This window comes from Thamnophis elegans, chromosome 3 (assembly GCF_009769535.1).
Source record: "Thamnophis elegans isolate rThaEle1 chromosome 3, rThaEle1.pri, whole genome shotgun sequence".
NCBI lineage: Eukaryota > Metazoa > Chordata > Lepidosauria > Squamata > Colubridae > Thamnophis > Thamnophis elegans.
Genome location: NC_045543.1, coordinates 42010794 through 42036255, shown reverse-complemented (window position 1 = coordinate 42036255; position 25462 = coordinate 42010794). Strand labels below are relative to the sequence as shown.

General features: G+C 42.9%; 1 protein-coding gene and 1 pseudogene across 2 annotated transcripts; both read right to left on the bottom strand.

The window, feature by feature from the left end:
* Window positions 1–5453: 5453 nt before the first annotated feature.
* On the bottom strand, window positions 5454–6001 carry LOC116505741 (annotated as a pseudogene).
* An 8504-nt stretch (window positions 6002–14505) lies between these two features.
* On the bottom strand, window positions 14506–24989 carry LPAR5 (lysophosphatidic acid receptor 5). 2 transcript variants are annotated; one of them, XM_032214126.1, is made up of 3 exons: window positions 24611–24989; window positions 21031–21111; window positions 14506–16040 (listed from the first exon to the last, which is right to left on the bottom strand). In XM_032214126.1, the coding sequence occupies exon 3, from the start codon at window positions 15814–15816 to the stop codon at window positions 14692–14694; it is 1125 nt and encodes a 374-aa protein (XP_032070017.1). In that variant the 5' UTR covers window positions 15817–16040; window positions 21031–21111; window positions 24611–24989; the 3' UTR covers window positions 14506–14691. The 2 variants fall into 2 exon arrangements, with proteins under 2 accessions (XP_032070017.1, XP_032070018.1); XM_032214127.1 differs by lacking the exon at window positions 21031–21111.
* Window positions 24990–25462: the final 473 nt, after the last annotated feature.

The window sequence follows — 25462 nt, the reverse complement described above, 5'->3', positions numbered from 1 at the left end:
CATTTGTCCGCTACATTAAATGAAATACAATAGTATTTTTGTTACCATTTCCAGTTAATTCAATAGGGATGATATATCTTCAGCCAGGTCTTGGCTATTTACTCTGATTGTACCATTGTACCTTGAGCCTGTATCCTCCCAGTGGTTGAAAGTGAGACAAGCACTTTTTACAATAATATTGCTTCCTCCCTTACAGGTATGTCTCTATTTTTCTTTCTGTCTAAAGATCTTCCCAGGCTTCTTGATGAGGGAAGTGGCAGTAGGATCCTATAATTGTGGAGTTGAATACTGACATAAGGAAATCTTTAATCTGCCCATTTTGGATCAAAGTTCATTACTTTTCGATTATTACACCATATGGTTTAAATTAAAATACTAATAAACATGATTTTTAAAAGAAAAAAAGCATATTAGGAAGTATAGCAATAGCACTTATATAGCGCTTCCCAATGCTTTTACAGCTCTAAGTGGTTTACAGAGTCACCATATTGCCCACAAGAATCTGGGCCTTCATTTTACCGATCTTGGAAGGATGGAAAACTGAGTCAACTTTGAGCTGGTCAGGATTAAATTGTTGAATTGCAGGCAGCCGGCAGGCAGCAGAATTAGCCTGCAGTACTGCATTCTAACCATTGCTCCACCAAGGAAATTTGATGAAATTGCTTTGCTCTCTATCAAAATATAACTGGTTGTGAAGCTGCCAGTGAAAGCATAAACAATTTACATTGCATGTCAGGTGTAGATTTATTCTCCTCAATCCAAGCCTGACCATTAATGCTAGCTTTTAATGATTGGAGTAGATTGCAACAGTGGGGCATTTGTGATACAGTAGAGTATTTTAGTGCCTAAATAGCAGTATATGGACTTTTTATTTTTAAAGGTTATTAGCATTTACCACCTGGCTTCAGTTTTGGCAATAACAGAAGCCAGAAATCAAACTATGTAGTCTGTATTATACCCATACAAAAGAAAAGCAATGAAATTAAAAGGAAAAAGTGGCAATATAATTTTGGAAATCCTCTCATTAAATTAAGTAGCCTTTACTTGCATAAAGTTTATTTTATAGTCTTATTTATAAATGTACATTATATCATTCTGCCTCCCGAGTTGCTATTTTTAACATCCATCAATTATCTTTACATTCTGCAGCTTGGATCATTTGGCAAGGAGAGTGAAGTGCCTCCATCCACCAACTCAGACTGGCCCTCGGAGACTCTTAGAAGTAAAGGACAATAACAGCTTGTAGTCTGCACAGGGACTGTCTCAGAATAACAAAAGTGTTCCTGGCTCTGAAACAGGTTTCTGTAGGACTGAATCACAGAACAGAACAGAATCATAGGGCTGGAAGGGATTTTGGAGGTCTTCTAGTTCTACTCACTGCCAAAGGCAGGAGTCCTTACACCATCCCGGAAAATGGCTGTACAATTTTTTTTTTTTTTTTTGAAGACCTCCAGTAATGGCGCACCCACAACTCCAGGAGGCAGGCTATTCTATTGATTGTTCTCACTGTCAGGAAATTCCTCTGATGAGTTTACACCCATTGCTTCTTGTCCTGCCTTCAGGTACTATGGAGGATAAATTGACCCCCTCTTCCCTTTGACAGCCCTTCAAGTATTGGAAAACTTCGATCAAGTCACCCTTACTCCTTCTCGTTGTTAGACTAAACATACCTGACTTCCCATAGGCGTTTACTGTACAATTTAGCCTCCAGATTCCTTTGTTGCTCTTCTCTGCACTCTTTCTAGGACCTCAGCATATTTTTTAGATCATGGTGACCAGAAATGGATGTAGATGCCAAGTGTGGTCTCACTAGTATAGAATGGTACTACCACTTCCTGTGATCTTGATGCTATCCCTCTGTTGGTGCAGCAGCCTAGGAATGCATTGGCTTTTTTGGCAGCTTCATCACATTGCTAACTCATACTTAAGTAGGAGTCCACAAAATCACTTAGAATCCTCTCACAGCCACCACTGTTGAGCCGGTTACTGTCTATTCTGTATTCATGCATTTGGTTTTTCTTGCCTAAGTGCAGGACCTTAATTTTATCAGACTGGATCCTATTATCCGGGGAGATACTGTATGAACCAGAGTGCTATAATAGTAGTCATACTAAAAGAAAGTTTAGAAGTCATCAGGTCATCAGCAGCAACCTAGAACTAAGGAGAAATTTCCTGACAGTCAGAACAATTCAATGGAACAGCTTGCCTCCAGAAGTTGTAAATGCTCCAATACTGGAAGTTTTTAAGAAGAGATTTGATAACCATTTGTCTGAAATGGTCTAGTGTTTTCTGCCTAAGCAGGGGGTTGGAGTAGAAGACCTCCAAGGTCCCTTCCAATTCTGTTATTCTATTCTATTCTAGGTATGAAGGGCAGACACAATGGACAATGCATATAACTGATTTGAGAAGTAAGAAATGATAGCATCCTAGTTTTTCGCTATACAATTAATTAATTGCCTTTGGTAAAGATAGAAAAAATCATAATGAACAATGAGATCTTATGTTTAAAAATCAGAAAAATCAGTGGGAAACAGTTTGTTGATTGAATTAAACCTGAATTAAACCTGAAATTGGATTGGAAATCAGTTTTAAGAGGTTTTTCTTATAATAAATGGATTACAATATACTGCAGAGATATGTGCATTGGCAAATACATTTTAATGGAAATAGCCATTACTAATTTCATTAGTCTCTCTTAAAAAGGAACTACAGTAAATGTATAAAATTAGTACCATATATTTCTGTTATATATAGTAGTGAAAACTATGAAATAGTAGAACTTAATATTCTGTGTCCATCCTGTTGCTGTTTTATTAAGAGAAACGAGGATTTGAAATGAAAACATCTTTCCATTGATTATTAATTCAAGCTTCAGACATCCAATGAAAGAAACAAGTCCTCTGTAGCTACCTGCAATTGGTGTATTTTGATAGTTTGTTTGAGAGGAATCTCCTTTCCTTTTGCTTTTGCTAAAGAATTCAAGATTCAGCCATCACTATAAACACCAATTACAGCAAATACCTAAATGCAAATGTAAAATGTCTCTGCAGTTGGATAATAAAAGGTACTCTGTGAGAACCTTTCCATTAAAAATGGTCAATGGAATTCTTTCAGCTGTAATAAGGAGAATTTGAGGATGAGGGTTATTATAAAAAGACCTTTTTAGAGAGAAAATTGTGATTTTTATCCCTAGTTTGGAGTGGTTGTGAACTGTGTAAAGTCATTTCTCCATCAATTTTAGGACAAATGGTTTATTAAGCAACTCAAAGTATTAAATTTAATTACATTAAACTCATACTTCTAATAATTATTCATAAAGCATTGCAAAAAACAAGTTCTGGGGAAAAGGAACATAAAAAAGTGGACAGGATTAGGGTCACTGAGGTTTAGATGATGAGAGGCCTCCAATTTAGATATTATTTTCTGATATATGACCAAATGGGCTATGCAGAAAATGTCTAATCCTCTATGAGGACCATATTTAAAATCCTGGGAATTCCTTGCCTCAACACATTCCCAGTTCTGGGACATAATTCAGGAAACCAAGAACCACTTTTGCCTTTCCTTAAAATGGGAAAATTGTACTCCTGTAAGCACTGTACACATAACGTTCTGTTTGAGTTAGAATATGATTAAATTTGTGGCAGCAAAGCTTCCTTTCAGAAGGATTGTAACACATTTCAAACAGGCTGAGGGTTTTGTGCTTTTCAAACCACAGCTGTGATGATAAAGAATAATAATACCCATTTCTATAAGTTGGAGATTTTAGAACAGGAAAAAGTATAAGAGATTGACTCACTGATCTTTTCCATAAATCCATCCAATTATTAGAGAAATCAAAATGGGGAATTAATGAACTGAAGGAAACAGTAAAATAACATCATTTCCAAAATGCTGTTTTGGGGGTACAAGATAGTCCTCCATTTATGACCACAATTGGGCCCAAAATTTCTATCACAAGTGGTGGTTAAGTGAGACATTAAGATATCACTTCGCTTAATGATAGCAATCCTGGCTCTTCCAGTTTTAGTTGTTAAATCAGGTCTTTAAGCAGACCACTGCTGAGATTGCCTGGGTCTGGGTATGGCGGAAGGAACCTCTTCCCATTACACTGGGGAAATGATCATGAGAATGCTAATATTTTCATTAGATTTGAGGTCCATTCTTCCAGTGCACCAAGGGAAATGCCTCAGTGTGCTGGAGAAACAGATCTCAAATATAACAAAAATGCTAGTAAAAACCACCATTCAGAAACCTGGCGTAGCAAATGCCAGCATTCTGAGAGGCTCAAGATATGGTGCTTGTTTGCTGGATTTGAGTTCTGTTCCCTCAGCGTGCAAGAGGATTTCCCCTCCCTGCATAAAGTGGAGAGGCAAACTCTCAGTGCACTGGAGGGGACAGACTTCAAATTCAGTGTTTCCTTCCCTTGCAGCTTTCTCTGCAGGCCTCCCCATTGCCTTTCTGGGGATGCTGGCAGAAAAGATTGCAAATGGTGATCATATGATTGCACGGAACCTGGCAATTGGTTGTAAATTAGGATGACCAGACATCCCGCATTTGGCGGGACAGGCACGCCTTCTCATAATTTTTCCTGTGTCCCAGGCCATTCCCAAAAGATCCCGCTTAATTTTGGCACCTTCTTCGACTCGCTCCCCCGCCCATCCGCTGCCGCTCGCATGGGTGGGGTAGCGTAGCGAGTGAGCGGGCGGATGGGTGGGGGAGCGAGCTCACCTTTCCAGCCCAACTTCCGGACAAGCCGTGGGAAAGCCTCCGCGAAAAGAGCCACCTGGGGCCACCGCTTCTTCTCCAAACTCAGAGTAAGTGACGGGCGGGGTGAATGAGTGGGCGGATGGTGGTGGGATCGCTGCCCGCTGCATTGCAGCTGACTTGCCCTGGGCCAGGGGGGGCTGGGAGGCTTTGGGCGTCCAGGCGGGAAGAGCGCGGAGGAAGGCAGAGCGGCGCTCGACGCGACTCTGCTACTTCTGCTGGAGGAGCCCCTAGATAGGGAAGGCAGGTGGCGGGGCGGAACAAGGGAGTGCAAGCGACGGATCCCGGGCTCATATGCAGACGGAGCTCTCCAGGCACAGGAGCGCTGGAAAAGTGCTCCGCTCATGCACCCACCGGGACGGAACACACTCGCTCACTCGCTCCAGCCCTGACTGCCGGCACGCTAAAGTGCCAGCATGACTTTGAAGTGCTGGCTTGCCACTTGCCTTCCACGTCGGCCCGCGGGGAAGGCAATCCAGCCCTTCAAAGTCATGCCGACAGTTCTGAATGGCGGCCGAGGGGCACGCTAAAGTGGTGGTATGACTTTGAAAGTGCTGGCTTGCTGCTTGCCTTCCACGTCGCCCCGTGCGGAGGGCAATCCAGCCCTTCAAAGTCATGCCGGCAGTTTAGAACTCGGCCGCCGTTCAGCGAAACATGTTGGGTGGGAGACAAGAAGGGGGCAGGCTTTATGCGGCTGGCGTGGAGGTGGCGTTCGGTTCCGTCTGAACTCGGGCGCCGTTGTTGGCTTGAGAACCGCTCTCTTTGGTTCACGAGGACGCGCTGGTTTCGTCTATTTTGGCAAACACGGTGACGCTAACTGCACCGACAGAAGCTACTGGTTGGCGTGGGAGGACCCGGCTGTCTTGCCTCCACGGCTTTCGTTGACGCCGCCACTACTGGTGCTGCTTCTGCAAGGGAGGGATTCGGGACAGGACAAGGAGCAGCTGAATGCCTTTCTTAACCTGCTTTCGAGCGCTGCCTGGGCAGAAAAGACATGAGAGCTCTTCCCAACCGCTCCAAATTGGCTGGAGGAGGAGGAAGAGGTGGTGGTGGCTGATCCGCTGATGCTCAGATCCATTCCATTGTATTTGTATCCCCCGTAAGAGCCGGCGTGCATGTTGCCTGGATCTCTGTAGGATCCATCCATGGATCTGCCGGCCCCATAATTTAACATCTGATAGTCTGGGGCATTAGGATAGCGTCCTGAGAACGAATGTACAAAGTAATAACTCATGTGGGTTTGTATCTTGGAGGGCTTGATTTGTGGGGTTTGTGGTGGCCCCCGTGCTTGAGAATTTATGATGTATTAATGAGTTATAGCGGCGATGCCTCCCCTTCCCCCACTAGGAACACCTCAGCTGGGCAGGCAGGGGTGCTGGGCTTTGCCGGCTTCAGCTCAGCCGCAGTGTCGGTCAGCAAATTTTAAGAAGAGGCACTGGACAGCCGCTTGTCTAAAATGGATAGGATCTCCTGCTTGAAGGACTAGAAGACCTCCAAGGTCCCCTCCAGCTCAATTCTGATTTGACCAGAGCTCTGGTCAACAGTTGCAACACCGACATTGTGGAATGAGGGTTGCAATGGCCATTGCAAGCCACTAAATGGACTTTCCAGCCCCTGTTGTCTTTCTTAGAGAAGAATGCAGAATACCAGAGCTGGAGGTCATCTAGTCCAACCCCCTGCTCAAGCAGGAGACCTGACACCATTTCAGGAAAACTGTTGTACATTATCTTTTTCAAAACCTCCTGTGATGGATCACCCACAACTTCTGGAGGGAAGCCGTTCCACTGGTTAATTGTCCTCACTGTTAGGAAATTTCTCCTTAGTTCTAGGTTGCTTCTCTCCCTGGTTAGTTTCCATCAATTGCTTTGGAGCTTTGGAGAATAGGTTGACTCCTTCTTCTTTGGGGCAGCCCCTCAAATATTGGAAGACTGCCATCATGTCACTCCTAGATCTTCTTTTCTATAGACTAGAAATCCACAATTCCTGCAACTGTTCTTCATATATTTTATCCTCTGGTCCCCTAATCATCTTTCTTGCTTTTCTCTGCACTCTTTCCAGAGTCTCCACGTCTTGAGACTGATTGATTGGTTGATCTCAAGTAGCTTCTATCCACCTCAAAGCCACAAAGTGTTTCCTCCAGGCTCTTATCACAGATCACTTATGTTACTAACTTATCAGCTGCAGTTATTCACTTAAGAACTGTCAACTGTGGCAACAAAGGTGGTATAATGGGCTTAGTGACCAAAGTTACAGTGGCATTGTAAAAAGTGATTGATGACCATTTTTCACACTTGGCGACCATTTTCACACTTAGTGACCGTTGCAGCATCCTCATGGTCACGTGATCAAAATTTTGATGTTTGGCAACAGTTACAATTTATATTTGTAAATTGTAGTTATGTTGAAATAAAAAAAATTACAATACTATTTTTGCGTTATATGAAAATTTTTGTTGCTCCGTATAAAATTTTTAATCAAGCCCCCCCCCTCCCCGGTCAAAGGTGTCCCTCTTTACCAATCTGAAAATCTGGTCACCTTATTGTAAATACAAACAGGTTGCCATGCAGCCAAAATTCAGTCATGTGAATTTGGGGGACACAAGGTTTTATGATGACTGGAAGTGTTTTGTGGGCTGTAAAGCATCTGTTGCGACTGTTAAAGGTAAAGGTTCCCCTCGCACATATGTGCTAGTCATTCCTGACTCTAGGGGGCGGTGCTCATCTCCATTTCAAAGCCAAAGAGCCCGCACTGTCCAAAGACGTCTCCGTGGTCATGTGGCTGGTATGACTAAACGCCAAAGGTACACGGAATGCAGTTACTTCCCATCAAGGTGGTTCCTATTTTCTACTTGCACTTTTACATGCTTTCGAACTGCTAGGTTGGCAGAAGGTGGTACAAATAACGGGAGCTCACTCTGTTATGTGGCACTAGGGATTCGAACTGCTGAACTGCCGAACTTTATGAGCAACAAGCTCAGCATCTTAGCCACTTAGCCACCGCGTCACTTTGTTATGACTGTTAGCAGTTATTAAACACAGAGGACTATATGTACTGATAATGGTTTGAGCTGAAGTGATGTTGATTTGAGGATCGAAAAATTGATCTCTGAATCTAAAACTCCCCTTTCTTACACCAAGGTATTTAAAAATGCTAAAAAGCAAATGCAAAAGTTATTTAAAATCCTGTCCTTTTCTTTTCTCAACAACTCATTCTCAACAAATTAGGGGAAGTTTTGAACTGGGATAAAGTAGTTTAGAACCACCTATCCTGCCTCTAGTGAATAAAAATCTATCCTTCTGCATTGTTCCATTCATCACAGGTTTGGATTTTACCCCAAACTGGAATAAGATTCATCTTAGCCTCAATGTATAGAAGGAAGCAACAAAGAGTTTTAAATCTTAAAAGTCATTTGTGTTCAAACCTATTCCATAAGCAAAAGATCTAGGATAGGTGGAAATAAAAGCAGCCAGCTAGACAAAACTTGATATCACTTTAGATGGTGCATTAAGATAAAGGAAAATAAAAGTAAAATTTATAAAAGTTAAAGTAAACTACTATGCTTACTGCAGCTTTCTTATGGTGATTGGAAATTTGGAAATTGTTTAACACTTGTGAGAGATCCCAGATTGACAAAATGTGACATTTACAAAAATAAATTTAAAGATTCCATCATGTTGAACTCAACTCTTGCTGAATTCATTTGTGTAGTTTTTTTGGTCAGTTCTGTTTGTTATCAATTTCTTTTTTAAGTTTCTTGACTTTCCAATCTACCTACCAACCTTTGATAAAAAATAATGTTTTGCCTGTAATACTGTACATAATTAACAGAATATCAGAATATTAGAGTTGGAAGGACATTGGAGGTACTTTTCCTCTGAATAATTTTGATGTTGCTCATTATCACAGAAGAAATAAAGCAAAACAAAACAAAACAACCAATGACATGAGCAGGGTCCTGGTAGATCAAATTCTTGACTACCTAATCCAGCAATCTATTCTCACACAGTGGCCAACAACTGCACAAGGAAGCCACTAGTCTCCCAGCGGAAGCCTTGGAGGTAGTCACACTGCTATCAAAAATAATTATTGATCCCCATGATTTCCATGACTTGGTCTAACCCCTTTTTTTAAAGCCACCCAAACAGTCAGCACCAGGTTCCATAGGAGTATCCAAAGGCAAATTACATGTGTTTTTTTCTTCCTTTTGTCTATCCTGATTCTTTCAGGATTCAATTTCATTCAATGGCCTCTGGCCAATATTTTGGAAAGGTGAAAATCATTTCTTCTTGTCTATTTTATCCATACCATATGTAATTTTGTAAAGCTTAATCATGTCCCTTTTCATTTGCCTCTAGACTAAAAAGCTCCAAATGTCTCAATCTTTCTCCATGGGGAAGCTGCTCCAGCCACTTAATCATTTAGTCATCCTCCTCTGAACTTTTTCTAGCTCCATCACATCCTTTTTGAAGTGCAGAGACCAGAACTGCACACAATATTCCAGATATCCCATTTATGTAAAGCCACTATGATATTGGCATCTCTATTTTCACTCCTTTTTTCTTATTACCTTAAATGTGCTATTGGCTTTTTTTAACAGCAGATACACACTCATTGATACCACTGCTTACCATTATTCCTAGAGCTCTTTCCTCATGGGTCACTGCTGGTTCAGATGCCATCCAAATGATGCTGGCCATTATAAAAATTTTAAACACCTTTTGGCCACTAAAAATTAGTTCATTTCAATCACAGATTGAAATGAACTAATTTAATAAACACGTTTTTCAACATTCATCTTTGTTATTTTCAAATTGATGGGATACTCATAGTATCTGAGAAAAGTGTGTATTGTGTAGCTGTAGTAGATAAGCTTCCAAGTCCAGGTCTTCTGAAAACTCTTTTAACACTGAATAAGACTTGGAATAACACTGAATGCATTGACCTACATTAGAAATGCTTCTCAAGCCTGTTGAAAGTTACTTCCGTCTCCAACTCTCACCCTAAGGATTCTGAGCCACCAGGTGGCAGTAGAGGAACAAGACTGACTAAACTTCTGCACTTTGGGGCTTAAGATACTAGTTGTGATTAAGGTTAACTGACGCTCCAATAAAGAACATTTACAAGATCCCAGGGGCATTGATGAAATTGTTTAATTCTATGCAAGTAATATGTACAATCTCTAGTAATTTCATAGGAATTAAATTTATTTATTTTTGTTTGCATTCTGCATAAAGGTTCCAAGAGCAAATCTGATATCACAGAGGAAGTGAATCAAGTATACCTTTAAATTACAATCTAGAGCCTTATTGAATTCCAATGATATTTTTAAAATTAGCTTCACTCTTTAACTGAAATAACTGTGTACAAACTGCAATTTAAAGCGAGGACAATATCATATTTTTCTGTTCTTTATTCTTAACGCAAATGTACTTTTTCAATATAATTAGGATAAATTTTCTCTAATGCAGTGTCACCTTTGATTCCTATGCTTGATGGCTCTACTATATAGCAACAGCAGAAAAGTTTTTTTAAAAAAACTTAGGCTTCCCAGAAAGACAAATCTGAAAAATCTAGTCTAGCTGTGCAGATCCTAAATATGTTTAACACTGCTTTCTGCCATAATTTCTGCCATGGCTGAAATTAAAGCATTACTTGTTTCCGCCCTCTTCATTACGTTCAGTAATAATACCATAAAAACCCTCACACCATAATTCTGGAACAAGATAAGGTTTCCTTCAAGCCTTGGTGATTTTTTATGATTATTTGAGATATCCTAGTAAGGAGGTTCTGCAAATGCATAGATTTTTCATATTTTTGCCATGAATTAACGTGACCGAACATTGTAAAGATAGTAAAAATATTGACATTATGGAAATCCTGAAGAATAAGACACACAAGCTTGATGTTCAAATTTTTATTTTTGATCAAATTTCTATTTCTTCTTGCATAGTAAGGAGAGATTTGGTGTAGCATATTTCTGAATATTGCTTTGGTGATATTAAAACCAGTTCGTTTACATTCTGGATCTTTGATACTGTGGCATGTTTATAATAAATAAACCATACATCCTACCTTTTCAGATAATACTTCCAGTGAATATTTACTTGGGAAGATGTATGGGTCAAATTACCTACTAAATTAGAAATGGCAGTTTTTTCTCTCTGAAGCATGACTATTGAGGGCATGACATTTTCATACTTCAGAGCCAAAGGTTCCTAGACCTATACTACGTTGTGGAAAATGGGAACAAATACCTTTTTATTGAACATTATGTTCCAGATGTCATATTGCCCTTTCATGGAAGATTTAAACAGGCTTTTACAAACAACTTGCATAGAACTTTTTATGGCGGCAAGAGATAACATAGAGAAATATAGTGTTTGCATTCAATGTGTGTACAGGGTAGCCCTCAACTTATTACCATAGTTGAGACACAAATGTTGCTGGGCAAGACAGTTGTTAATTTTGCTCCATTTTATGACCTTTCTTGCCACAGCAAGAAAGTGAATCACTGCAGTTAAGTTAGTAACATGGTTGTTAAGTGAATCAGACTTCCCCCTTGATTTTATCAGGTCACAAAAGGTGATCACATGATCCCAGGGCACTCTAATCGTCATAAATATAAATCAGTTGCGAAGTGTCTGACCTTGGGGATGCTGCAATGGTCATAAGTGTGAAAAACAGTCATAAGTCACTTTTTCAGTATCGTTGCAACTTTGAATGGTCACTAAATGAACTTTTGTAAGACTACTTGTACTGTGTGCGTGTTTGGGGGAGGAGTTTAATAATAATTCCTGTAAGCTCCACTCTCATCCATAGCAATTGAAGGTTGTCTGTGCAAAAAAAATAAACCCTCATCCTTCTCCAATTCAAATCTTTAAGAGACCATTGAGACTTTGCTGAATGTCTTCTGCCTAGCACTGGGCCTTAAACCAATGTTGAGTCATGCAGGATTTTTTAATTTGGTTGGCTTTTTATTTTAGGTATATGTAAACAATTTTCCAAAGCTCAAAAAAAAAAAACCCTGCCATTCTGTCATTAAAATGTAATTATGGAAACAGAAACAGCTAATAAATATATTTGGTGTAAGGTTTTGGAGAAAAGTACAGCAATGGCAATTTGTATTTCTGCAAGCTGTGTGACCCATAGATCACCGTTCTTGGTTCATTCTGATGCCAGTTGCTAAATCAAGTGATAATACACCATAGGGAGCCTGAACTGAACCTGGAAATGAGTGACTTTATCATAAATATCTCATAGCATTCATATGAATATCATACAGCTCTATGGATAGGAAATGGAAAATAAATTTTAAAATCAAGATCAGAAATTGTTCTTGAAATATGAAATTTAGATTTAGATTTAGATTTATTTATTTATAGGCCGCCCTTTTCCCTGAGGGGACTCAGGGCGGCTTACAATCAAAAAGGAAGGGGGGTGTAGGACAATACCAAAAAGAAATGTGCACAAAGTAAATTAGACAGTAAAACTCAACATTCACTCAACATTCGGGAGGGGCAAAAATAAGATTATCCCCAGGCCTGACGGGCTAGCCAGTTCTTGAGGGCTGTGCGGAAGGCCTGGACGGTGGTGAGGGTACGAATCTCCACGGGGAGATTGTTCCATAGTGTCGGAGCCGCAACAGAGAAGGCTCTCCTCCGAGTAGTCGCCAGTCGGCACTGACTGGCGGATGGAATACGGAGGAGGCCAACTCTATGCGATCTGATGGGACGCAGGGAGGTGATTGGCAGAAGGCGGTCTCTCAAATAGCCAGATCCACTACCATGGAGCGCTTTATAGGTGGTGAGTAGGACCTTGAAGTGCACCCGGAGATCAACAGGTAGCCAGTGCAGCTCACGGAGGATCGGTGTTATGTGGGCGAACCGTGGTGCGCCCACGATCACTCGCGCGGCCGCATTCTGGACTAGCTGAAGTCTTCGGATGCTCTTCAAGGGCAGCCCCATGTAGAGCACATTACAGTATTCCAGCCTGGAGATCACAAGGGCTCGAGTGACTGTTGTGAGGGCCTCCCGATTCAGGTAGGGCCGCAACTGGCGCACCAGGCGAACCTGGGCAAATGCCCCCCTGGTCACAGCTGAGAGATGGTGGTCAAAAGTTAGCTGTGAATCCAGGAGGACTCCCAAGTTGCGGGCCCTTTCTGAGGGGTGTAAATTTTGTCCCCCCAGCCTGAGTGATGGTATGTTGGTCAAATTTTTGGGAGGGAAACACAACAGCCACTCGGTCTTGTCTGGGTTGAGTATCAGCTTGTTTGCTCTCATCCAGTCTTTAACGGCTTCCAGACCCCGGTTCATCACGTCCACCGCTTCATTGAGTTGGCACGGGGCGAACAGATACAACTGTGTATCGTCCGCATATTGGTGGTATTTTATCCCGTGCCTTCGGATGATCTCGCCCAGCGGTTTCATGTAAATGTTAAATAGTAGGGGGGATAAGACCGACCCCTGCGGCACCCCATAAGTTAGGGGCCTCAGGGACGATCTCTGCCCCCCCACCAACACCGACTGCGACCTGTCCGAGAGATAGGAGGAGAACCACTGCAAGACAGTGCCGCCCACCCCTATCTCCCGCAGTCGTCGCAGAAGGATACCATGGTCGATGGTATCGAAAGCCGCTGAGAGGTCCAGGAGAACTAGGATGGAAGCATGGCCTCCATCCCTAGCTCTCCAGAGATCATCAGTCAATGCGACCAAAGCGGTTTCTGTGCTGTAACCGGGTCTGAAGCCAGACTGGAAGGGGTCAAGATAGTTAGCTTCCTCCAAGGTACGCTGAAGCTGGAGAGCCACCACCTTCTCAACAACCTTCCCTACAAAGGGGAGGTTGGAGACTGGACGATAGTTATTAAGAACAGCTGGATCCAGAGACGGCTTCTTCAGGAGGGGTCTTACCACCGCTGTCTTAAGCGCGGTGGGAAAGTACCCCTCCCGAAGAGAAGCGGTAACAACCGCCTGGATCCAGCCTCGTGTCACCTCACTGCTGTTGGCAACCAGCCAGGAGGGACACGGGTCCAGTATGCAGGTGGAGGCACTCACAGCTCGCATAGCCTTGTCCACATCCCCAGAGGCAACTTCCTGAAACTCAACCCAGAGATGGTTTGCCAAGTTTTCTCCTTGTGTCTCGGCTGGATCTACTGGGGTGGAGTCCAGGTCCGCTCGAAACCGGGCAACTTTGTCCGCCAAGAACTGGACATACTCCTCAGCCTTACCCTGTAAGGAGTCTCCCGTCTCCCTCCTATTTAGGAGGGAGCGGGTTATCCTAAACAGGGCGGCTGGGCGGGACTCGGCGGACGCTACCAAGGAGGCAATGTATGTTCTTTTTGTTGTTCTTAAGGTCCGAATATACTCCTTGGTGCATGCTGTTAAAAGTGCCCGTTTCGACTCGGACCTATCGGACCTCCACGAGTGCTCTAGGCGTCTCCTCCGGCGCTTTACCTCCCGGAGCTCCTCAGTGAACCAAGGAGGCCTCCGGGGGCCGCTGACCCGGAGGGGCCGTAGCGGCGCAATCCGGTCTAGAGACTCCGAAGCTGCCGAGTGCCAGGCAGCGACGAGGGTCTCCGCCGAACTGTGGGCGAGGGTATCAGGAATAACCCCAAGCTCCGTCTGGAACCTAACAGGGTCCATCAGTCGCTTGGGGCGGAACCAGCTGGTCGGTTCCTCCTCCCTACGGTGGGGGTTTGGCCTCCGGAAGTCTAGCCTCAGTAGGTAGTGGTCTGACCACGACAGGGGTATGATCTCATTACCCCTCAGACCAAGATCGTAACTCCACTGCTCTTACAGTACAGTATATGGCTTTACAGTATTTAAGTGCATCAAGTCTTCTTCATATTTTGTCCAAATGTTTCTGGCAGCCACTTTCTGTAATGCTACTTCATTCCAAAAGCTTGATAGTTTGATAGTTCTCTCATCTCTATATTTCAGAGTCTTCAATGGAGCTTCTCAAGAATATCTTAGGGGAAGCAAAGGGAGCAATTGAATTCTGAACTGGATATTGTTTACTATCCTGCTTAATATTTGCTGCCTTGTAGGAGGCAGCTTTTTTGTTTTTTCTTGTTCGAGTCTGAAGGGTTCCCATCTCAAAATCCCAAGCCTGCCCTCTTCTTATTCTCTTCAAAGTATTTTTGAAGCCTTCTGTACTGAAATAATAGATCAAGGGATCCAGGGTACAGTTCATACTTGCAAGTAGCATAGCGATGATAAGGGCATTGCGCACTGAAGCCTGTGTGGTTGAATCAGTAATAATCACTTTGGCTTTTATCAGCCCATAAGCTGCTAGGATGGTGTTGTAGGGTACGAAGCAGATGATAAAGATGACCAGATTGACTACAAGCATGCGAATGGTCTTTTCTTGGCGCAGGCTCCGCGACCCACGAGTCTGGCATAGATTCTGAAAAATTCGGATTGAGCAGGCTGTCACAGAGGTCAGAGGGAGGAGAAAGCCAAGAATCTCTGCTAAAATGACCAGACCAAAGATTTTTCCCTGCCACAAGTCCTTACTGAAGTTTTCAAAGCACACAATGATTTCAATTTTTTTAAGGTTAGAATTTGTCCCACTTTTCTTAATACATGAAGTTCCCTTGTGGATTATAGCAACTGGAACAGAGCCTATCAGGATTAGTACCCAAACCACACAGCAGAGCAGCCTGGCTACTTTGGGACGCCGGAGGTGGCGCCAGCGTAGCGGGTGGACAATAGCAACAAAGCGGTCCAAGTTGATGCACATCAGGAAAATGCAACTACCGTACATATTTATTTGGAAAAGCGAACCCGAGACTTGACAAAGGAAACTTCCAAAGGGCCATTCCCCCATGTAATAGTAATATATACGGAAGGGCAAAGATATAGTGAAAAGGAGGTCACTCGTAATCAAGTTACACATGTAGATGGCCACCACTGACTTGAGCTTCAGATAGTACAAGAAGATCAAGAGGGACGCAACATTGAGACATAAGCCTGCTATGAAGATCAAGCTGTATCCAATCAACTGCAATTGGTGAATGTCATCAGGACAGTCAGTAACATTGGTAGTTGACATGCCTGGAAATCACCTGAAAGGAAGACTTTGATAGGTCTGGTTAAGATTCTGGCAGAAGCAGAGATTACAAGATTACAAAAAAGGGCCTAGAATTAAAGTTAGTGCTCATCCTTCTATTCCTTAATTCAAATGGTGGTCCTAACTCTTTGACTTGAACTTCCAGGCTTCACAATCCATCAGAGTCCAGGAGGTTTAGGGCCATTCTCTGTCACAGAACGATGAGTCTAGAGAAAAAATGAGAAAAAGTGCTTTATTATAGCATTCTGAAAAAGCAAAAGCATTAAATCTCCAAAGAATGAAATGGCCCCTAAATTAGAGTCAGTTTGGTGTAGTGGCTAAGGCACCAATCTAGAAACTTCCACTCTTCCTTAGGCACAAAGCCAGATGGGTGACCTTGGATCAGTTCTTCTTTTTCAACCCTAGGAAACAGGCAGTGGAAATCTTACCAAGAAAACTTCAGGCAGTCACAGGGAGTCAACAATGTCTTGAAGGCATCAAAAAAACAAACCACCTTAAATTTTAAAAATAAATTGTGGGCAAAACTAAAAATTATGGAAAGTGAAATCAAAAGTAGATTGTATGTATGTTTGTATGTATGTATCAGTGACGTGCGGTGAGGTTTATGGCTGGTGAGGCAAAAAGAAAGAAAGCGGCTTTTGGCTGCCCTGCCACTATGTCCGACATAGAGGCGTCCCACCTCTATGTCGGACATAGCGCGGGGCGGCCAAAAGCCGCTTTCTAGAAAGAAAGAAAGAAAGTGCCAGCCTGCCAGCAGAGGCGGGTAAAAGACCCGCCTCTGCTGGCGGACTTCCCCGACACAGAGAAAGAAAGCTGGCGGGCACACACACACACACACACAAATTACTTACAATTACTTACAAATTACATTAATTTTGAATTCCTCCCCCTCCCTGCGACCCACATATCTTTTCCAGCTGTTTCACAATCACAGAGGATTTCAACTCTGCTCTTGCCTGCCATGATGAAAATGTAAAAATATAAAAGAAAAAAGGCAAGAGCTGCTGAGGTCAGGCTGGGCTAGCTGCTGCCAGAGTCCCCAATGGATGACTCTGCTTAACTGTCTAAAAAAGCCTCTAAAAAAACGCCCTCTACAGAAGGAGGCAGGAGAACCACATGCCTCATCTACATAAGGAATTTTTCGGCTTTTAACCCTTGCTTAACTCTGCTCGAGTGATCAAAAAGTCAGACTAAATGAGGCACGTGGTTCTCCTGCCTCCTCCTGTAGAGGGCATCTTTTTAGAGGCTTTTTTAAACAGTTAAGCACTAAGCAGAGTCATCCACTGTGACTCTGGCACCAACTACCTCAGCCTTTTTCCTTTTACATTTTTTTTCTTTTCATGACAGTGGTGAGGCTCTGCCTCCCCTGCCTTCACGTCACTGGTATGTATGTATGCATGCATGTATGTATGTATGTATGTATGTATGTATGTATTTATGTATTTATGTATTTATTTATTTATTTATTTATTTATTTATTTATTTATTTATTTATTTATTTCTGCGGGTATTTATCTATTTTTTTCTGCTAATTTTGGAGCTAACTATCTGTTACATGCACCCAGGATTGACATATTCTAAATAACAGAGTTATTATATAAGGTGGGTTTCAGCTGACAGCAGCAGGGGAGGAATAGCAAACCTGCTGTACCAATTTGGAACCAGCTTTGAAGTTCTATAGAAATGGCTGGTTTTGATAGATAAATGTGGTTTTTATTCTTCTTTTCTGGCTCCATTGTTTTTGAAACAAAGCTGATGTTTGCTTTGCAATATTATAATTCTGCTGAACTTGTGGGCAGTCATTTTCCTATTTGCAAAAACTTTTTTTTTCATGCACAGACATGGGGGGGGGAGACAGAGAAGAGAGAGAGAGAATTAGTTAGTTAGTTAGTTAGTTAGTTAGTTAGTTAGTTAGTTAGTTAGTTAGTTAGTTAGTTAGTTAGTTTCTGGGCTTCTACTGTTCTAGCAAGTCTTTCAAGGAGAAAAAGGAGAAAGGTGGCTTGATAGTTTGGAGCTGCTTTGGTCTGATAGTTAAGGCACCAGACTAGAAACCAGGAGACCATGAGTTCAAGTCCTATGTTAACCATAAAAACCAGCTGGGTGACTGTGGGCCAGTCACTCTTAGCCCAATGCACCTCACAGATTGCTTATTGTGGGGGAAATAGGAGGGGAAATATGTATTGAATACGGTCACTGCCTTGTATTTGTACAAATAATAAAGGTAGGATACAAATACAATAAAAAACAGTTTTAACTACTCTCACACATAAATAACTGCTTGAAACAAAAATTATGACTACCTGAACAATAAAATCCTTACCTGCAATCCCTCTTTCTGAAGCTCGAGGACTGAGATGTGAGATGAGAGTGTGGGGAAAAAATGGCTGCAAATGCAGCACAGTTGCTGAGGGCCTGAAGTGCGGTCACAGGACCTTACAGGAGAGACACCCAAACACTGAAACTTTCATTCTGGGTCATAAGTCCCCCTTTTCAAAGGTCATAACTTTGAATGATTGCTAAGCAATGAGTCATAACTTGAGAACTATCTGTAACAGTCAACTGTTATTAAAAACTTTGAAGGTGCCCATGTATAATTGCAGGAGGAGATGGTGGACTTTTGTTGTCTCCTTCTAGGACAGTGTTTCTCAACCTTGGCAACTTGAAGATGTCCGGACTTCAACTCCCAGAATTCCCCAGCCAGCATTAGCTGGAGTTGAAGTCCGGACATCTTCAAGTTGCCAAGGTTGAGAAACACTGTTCTAGGAGGATAAAGCAATCTGTGCTTGATGAAACCAGGAAGCCATTATTCTCTACCTTGCCTACTTTAAGCATTTGCCTCCATGCAGAAACAGGCAGGAAGTGGTCTTTACCCCCCTCTTCCTGCATTTGAAGCAACTTCCAGGTGCTTCAAATGAAATATCTGCTAGCACAGCTTTTACCAGCTTTCATCAGCCTACTCCTTGGCTTGGTTGAAGGGAAAAAGCAGACTTGCAGGAAATCCGGATGGAGCCGTTAGGAGCACAGTCCTTGTTGCTTAGATCTCGTAATGTAAAGTAGAAAAGTGAAGGGCATTGAAGCAGAATCAAGCTTCCCAGTACTGCAGATAATATACGTATGTCAAAGAAGGAGGCAGCTTGGGAGGTTGTATCTTCAGGAGTTGTTTGAATGAGACTGAGGAAGCTCTGATCACTGGGGTTTCCATCAATTAGCAGAGAGGCCAAAGGGTGAAGTCCTGCTGATTTACTGTGCTGGCAGAAAACTTCAAAATGCACGCCAGGAAAGGTTGATGAGTTAATAACCTAATTAGAAGCCTTTGGTCTGTCCCAGTTATTATATAGTGACACTTACTCAAGAAGGCATAGGTTAAATCTGAGTTTTTTTTACCGTATTACATGGCATAATAATGACTTGATGTTATTCATTGGTTTTAAATAGTTTACAATTTGATGGGGTTTACTTAGTTTCAGATCCTCTGTAGTGGCTAACAAATCTAACAGCTTTCCTGATTACATTTGAAGAAGTGAGTTGTAGCTCATGAAACCTTAAGTGTTCTTATTTATATACATATACATATACATTGTATGTATGTATGTATGTATGTATGTATGTATGTATTTACCGTGTTTCCCCGAAAATACGACCTGTCCCGAAACTAATGCCTTGCCACATTTTTTGTGTGGGCAAAAATATAAGCCCACCCCTGAAAATAAACCCCCTGGACAACCCTCCCTCCGGCCAGGCAGAGCACCGGTAACCGACCTAGCGGTATCCTGAAGGCGCCCAACAATGTGAGCGCCTTCCCCCCGGCTCCCGTGGCTTGGCGCCTTCGGGATACCGCTAGGTTGGTGAGCGGTGCTCTGCCTAGCCAGAGGGGAGAGTTGCCAGGCGGCTGCTCCCTTGCGAGCAGGCTCCCAAAGAGCCGGGCACAGCCTCAGGGGCGAAGCAGTCATGAGGTAACCACACTCACGAGCAGCCGCCCCTCTCCAGCCGGGCAGAGCGCCATTCACTGACCTCACTAAGGCACCAAGTCACGTGGCTCTCTGCCTGCCCCCCAGCTCCCGCGGCTTGGCACATTCAGGATACCCCCTAAGTGAGCATCTGCCCGGCTGAAGAGGGGGGTTGCACAAGCACCTGTTCCGCCCCCAGCCTCATCAAGCCCTTGCACAGCTGTCCCAGCGCCGCTTGCCGCCGCCACGCTCCGAGCATAACTTCCAAACTCCAAAAATCGGCTCTCTATGGTGGGCCAGCTGCTGGAAGACTCTCTGTCCGGAAGATTCTCTGTCCGGTAGCCAGCCCACCATAAAGAGCACTCCTAGAGTGGCCGATGCTGGATGACTCGGCCCTGATTTTTGGAGTTTGGAAGTTGTGCTTGGATCGTGGCGGCGGCAAGTGGTGGTGGTGCCCTGGGAGAGCTGCACAAAGGCATGATGAGGCTGGGGGCAGAACAGGCACTCGCGCAACCCCCCTCTCCAGCCAGGCAGAGCTCCATGCACTAACCTAGGGGGTATCCTGAATGTGCCAAGCCGCAGGAGCTGGGGGGCAAGCAGAGCGCCACATGGCTTGGCGCCTTAGTGATACCCCCTAAGTCAGTGAATGGTGCTCTGCCCGGATGGAGAGGGGATTTGCCGGGCAGCTGCTCGTGAGCGTAGTTACCTCATGACTGCTTCGCTCCTGAGGCTATGCCCGGCTCTTCGGGAGTCCACTCGCAAGGGAGCAGCCGCCCGGCAACCCCAAAACAATAAGCCCTCCCTGATAATAAGCCCAAAGACATATTTTGTGGGGCAAAAGAAAATAAGACCCTGTTGTATTTTCGGGAAAACACAATATGTATAGGAATTTATGGAAAATGTGCTACTAGATCATGATTGATTTATTTTTGCCAGAGGTTAGACAGTGGTGGGTTCTTACCAGTTCGGACCAGTTCGGTCGAACCAGTAGTGGTTTGGTGGCCTGGATTGCTGGAACCGGCAATGACCCAGGCCCGTCACATCCCCAAACCGGTTCTCCGGGCAGCACCATCAGCACCATCTTGTTTTTAAGCTTTGGTGCATGCACAGAACAATTTTTATTGCACTGTGCATTTGCGCACAGTACACATCAAATGTGCACATGTGTGCAGCACGTCCACAAACAAAATGGCAGTAGCACTTGCTGGAACCCATCCCTGAGCATAGACTAGCATGGTCCTCCTTCTACCTGTTCACTAGATGGAACACAATTCTGCTGAATCTCTCTCCTTCCAATGAAGATTACTGATTGCCACAGGGACATGGATGACTGAAACAAGAGAAAATTGATATTATCTCACTTAGTAACCGCTTGCTGAACAGAATCTGGAGTTCTTCCACTTTCACTTGTCAGTACCCCTTTATAAGCAATACAGCTTACATTTTCTTAAGCAATATTCTACGTCAAGTGTATTTCAAGCAAAAAAGGAACTAGCTTGAAAATCTCAGAAGCAAGATTGGGGCTGGCAATTAACTTGGGGTGAGGCCACCCTTTCATCACCAAGTACTTTATGTTTTTGATTCTCTTTACGTATCTTGATGTAAGGGAAAGCTGACAGCCATTTAGTGGACCCAAATGGAACACCCATCTCTTATTTTGCAGAGTTTTGTAAATGCTTATTCTTTTTCCCCCCCCCCGGCTCAGTGATTTCCCTTAAATAAGCTCCCTCCTACTTCATATAAGGTACAGGGAGAGAAGCTGGTTTGAACGAATCAGACCAGCCTACTGCCTGGGTTAGAGTGATCCTTGAGGACAAGGCTAAGAGATTGAAGGAAGGGGGCATATCTGCAACATTCTAAAGTGTCCCATTGATGTAGGGCTAATCCTAGTCCTTTGGAAGCACCTGACTACAACACCAAATGAATGGTCAGTAGAGCACAAAACACAAAGCACATTCAAGGTAACTTCTGCTTAAAGGGGAAAGCATTGCTTTAAAGTGGAATAGCTATGGATGACTTAAGATAAGGGTTGGAGTGGGTATAAGATGGCTATATTGTGCAACATCACAAAGGCAAAAAGAGGCCTTTGGGCCAAAATTGGGGGGCTAGGGCAGTGGTGGGATTCTTTTTTTTTTTTACTACAGGTTCTGTAGCCATGGCTTGGTGGGCATGGCATGCTTGGTGGGTGTGGCAGGGAAAGGATGGTATAAAATCTCCCTTCCCACCCCACTCCAGGGGAAGATTACTGCAAAATCCCCATTCCCTCCTGTTGTGGCCCAGCAGGAGCCGTTGGAGCTGCCACCAGACTCCGACAGCGAGGGGCCCTATGAGTCGGCTCTGGAGGATGTGGAGGACCTTGGAAAGGATTCCGACTCTGAGCAGGGCGCAGAGAGGCTGGTTGGCCACCAGGAGGCACCTGAGCCTTGGACCAGCGGGGAGGAGACAAGGGAGAGTGAGCTGGAAGCCAGTAGTGAGTTGTTCCTGAATGCACGCCATCGAAGAGCTAATAGGTGTCAGGAACAATTGCGCAATTACAGGAGGTGATTGCACTCAGCTGGTGGTCATTAGGCTCCTCTCCAGACTATAAAAAGCTACTTGTGCACATGCCCCTCTTTGCAGAAATCAACACAGAATCGAATGTCGGAGAACTTTGTATCAGCTTCGCAGGCTGGATTGCTGCCAAGCCTTATCTGTGTTTATTGCTGCCCAAGCTTGTCTGTGCTGGATTGCTGCCAAGGACCTGTTTGTCTGTTAATTAAATGCCATAATTTATCTCTGGCTCAGAGTGTGCTTTGGCGTAGAACAGGGGGGTGGGGGTCAGAACACCTCCCAATCAACTGGGACTGAGAATAGATGGGGCGGGGCCAGTCAGAGATGGTATTTACTGGTTCTCCGAATTACTCAAAATTTCTGCTACTGGTTCTCCAGAACTGGTCAGAACCTCCTGAATACCACCTCTGGGCTAGGGGCAGGTAAAATATTTATTTTTAAAAAAGCTTTTTGAAGAGGTTTTTTCCAGAATATAGGACCAAAGGAACAACCTGAAATATCCATTTGCTTGTAAATATAGTATTTTGAGATATTTACATTTTTTGCCCAATCCCTGATGTTTATTTTGTGTGATACTTAACAATGGCGTTCTTTCCTTTCATGCTATTATTGGGCATTAACTGTACATATCTGCAAATTTTAATTGGATGTCAAGAGACTGAATTACATTGTTATTATTCCATAGTACTAAGTATGAAGCATCCGGTGTAATGGATCAATAAATAAAATTAAATGAATGAGAAGCATCTACCACTACCAGTGCCCTATTCAATATATCAATTATCTCAGGAATGATCAGCCAAAAACATGCATGGGTTGGTCATGTGTGTACAGATGTACTATATACTTTGAAATGTGGAACTGCACAGAAAAGTTTCAGTAGTATGAAAACAATCTTGGACATGAGAAACTTGTATCTCACCAAAATAGGCAGAAGATTTAATGATATAACAACAATACTGAGAATAAGCAACTTAGTCTTGTTGCCTAAAAGTATCTGGAACATGGCAGGGGTAACATTTAAAACAGGTCTTAATGATTAATCAGTTCAACACTTTTAGCAAATACACAACTGTTGCTTTATGTAACTTTGTCACAGCCTTTTCCCATGTATGCTTGATAATAAAAATAATAAGAAAAAAGAACACTGGGAGAATATCAGAAGGATACTGAAGAAGATGCATTGAGACTAGTATATCAGGAAGGCTTACTGAGTATTGGAGAGACCAAACTGGCCTACCAGAAAGACCAAATGAAGAGAAGAAAAGAGACATGGAAAGACAAAGCTTTACATGGCCAGTGCATTTTTAAAAAATGTATTTGAGCATCACTTGAACACCCTTGGCACCGAGAAATTCACCATCGGTCTACGGCAAAGGACAGCAGTACTTGGAACAGCTGCAATTATATCTCTAACACAATCAAACATCAACATCTGCCTATCCCTGGTGCTTGGGGAGGATTCAATATACGGATAAAAATGCCAAATCCAGTCCAAACATCTGGCTGACTGTATGACCAACCATAACACTAAAGTTGGCAAAGTTTTTCTTTGTTTACTAACATGTTTTCATGTTAGTAAAAACAACAACCAAGAAATCCAAGAAATGAAAGCTTTAATGATACAAAACTGACTGCATTTGAATGATCTATTTTTGTTTTAAACTCTCGCACAATCCAGTGTGAAAAACCCAAATTTATATAATACTCTCATGTTCTTTGCCCACATTTTTCCAACATAGCAAAGCAGCAATAAGGAAGCTGTTCCTTTGCTGGATTTTTGTTTGCTCTGCAGCAGTACAAGAGAAATCCTGTCCAAATAAAAAGAGCAACTATCTCTGAGAAAAGGGTTTACTAAACCTGAGCAGAATCCTTCCTCAGTTTTGTGCACAAAATTCTCTATAAGTATGAATATTTCACATTTTTTACCTCAGAATAATCACTACTCATTTTTCACAACTGAGATGCAGAGAGCAAATCAGATACAAGATACAATCAGATACGATATTGATCACTCACACTGTACTACTTAATCTCTACTCATAACATATGTATCTTCTAATCTCTAATTTAAGTTTGATTGCAGAAACCGTATCTCAAACATGATCACACACAAATGGTGGCCCCATTGGTTTGATCCAGATGACAAATTTGGTCCGAAGTTTTCCTTTTTCCCAATCACCCCAATTTCCTGATTACCTTGATGTCAAAAAGGTTTAACTACCATTTATCAGATCTAATCCTGTCCCCCATTTTCTCTCACACTCCATGTCCTTTACCTTTTTCTTTCCGTTGGTGTTCCCTTTGTTGGTGGAGTTACAGGCTTTAAATTTCCTCTTTTAATGCTTGCAACGACTGAAGAGACGTTCGTTCATGAGCAAAAATTCAAAGAAACATCCCAAGCAGTAAAAGAATCTGAGACAAGTGGCAACAATTCTCAGTTCTAACAAAACTTCCCTCAATCTGTCTAATTCTACTTCCTCTCTGATTGTTTCCATTTCTTCCTTCAGATGCATCACTTTGCTTTTTGTCTCCATTCCATTATGTTCAGCCTCTTTTTGTAATGCAACTAACGAGGTTTTGGTAGGAATGTTCATTTCAGTAGCTAACAAGCCATTTTTTCATTAAGGCACACATGAGAGTGAAAGAAGCAGCAACTGTGGACATGTGACAAATAAGGAAGTAGGCTGGGTTAAAACATGTACTTATTGTCCCAACTTCACATTTCCTCAAATTTCTACCTTACCTGGAGTAGGGAACAATGCAGAGCAAAAGCAAAACATTAATCATTAGCCAACATCTGTCAGCAACCCTTAGAGCTCTGTCTTGGGATTGTTCCCTAGATGATATGTCCACACAAGCCCAGTACACACCAGCGTTTCAGCCTTTCTATGGTCTTTCTGAATAATGTGCAGTGTTGCTCTGCTCTTAAGAACTTTTCACATCTTGTATCTGTAGTACCACAAGATAGCATTCTCTCCTTTATCCAAATAGCAAGACGGCTCAAGATGTGGCTGTGGCAGATAACCCAAACAGTGATAACCAAATCCAATTTGGTAAGAGTTATAATATGGAGACCTAGATTCAAATCCCAACATGTAGTACATATTAAGAAAGTCTCAGTGATCTTG

What these genes read in the sequence shown, in the direction of transcription:
- LPAR5 (XM_032214126.1), bottom strand. Translation starts at nt 15,816, where the DNA reads ATGTCAACTACCAATGTTACTGACTGTCCTGATGACATTCACCAATTG.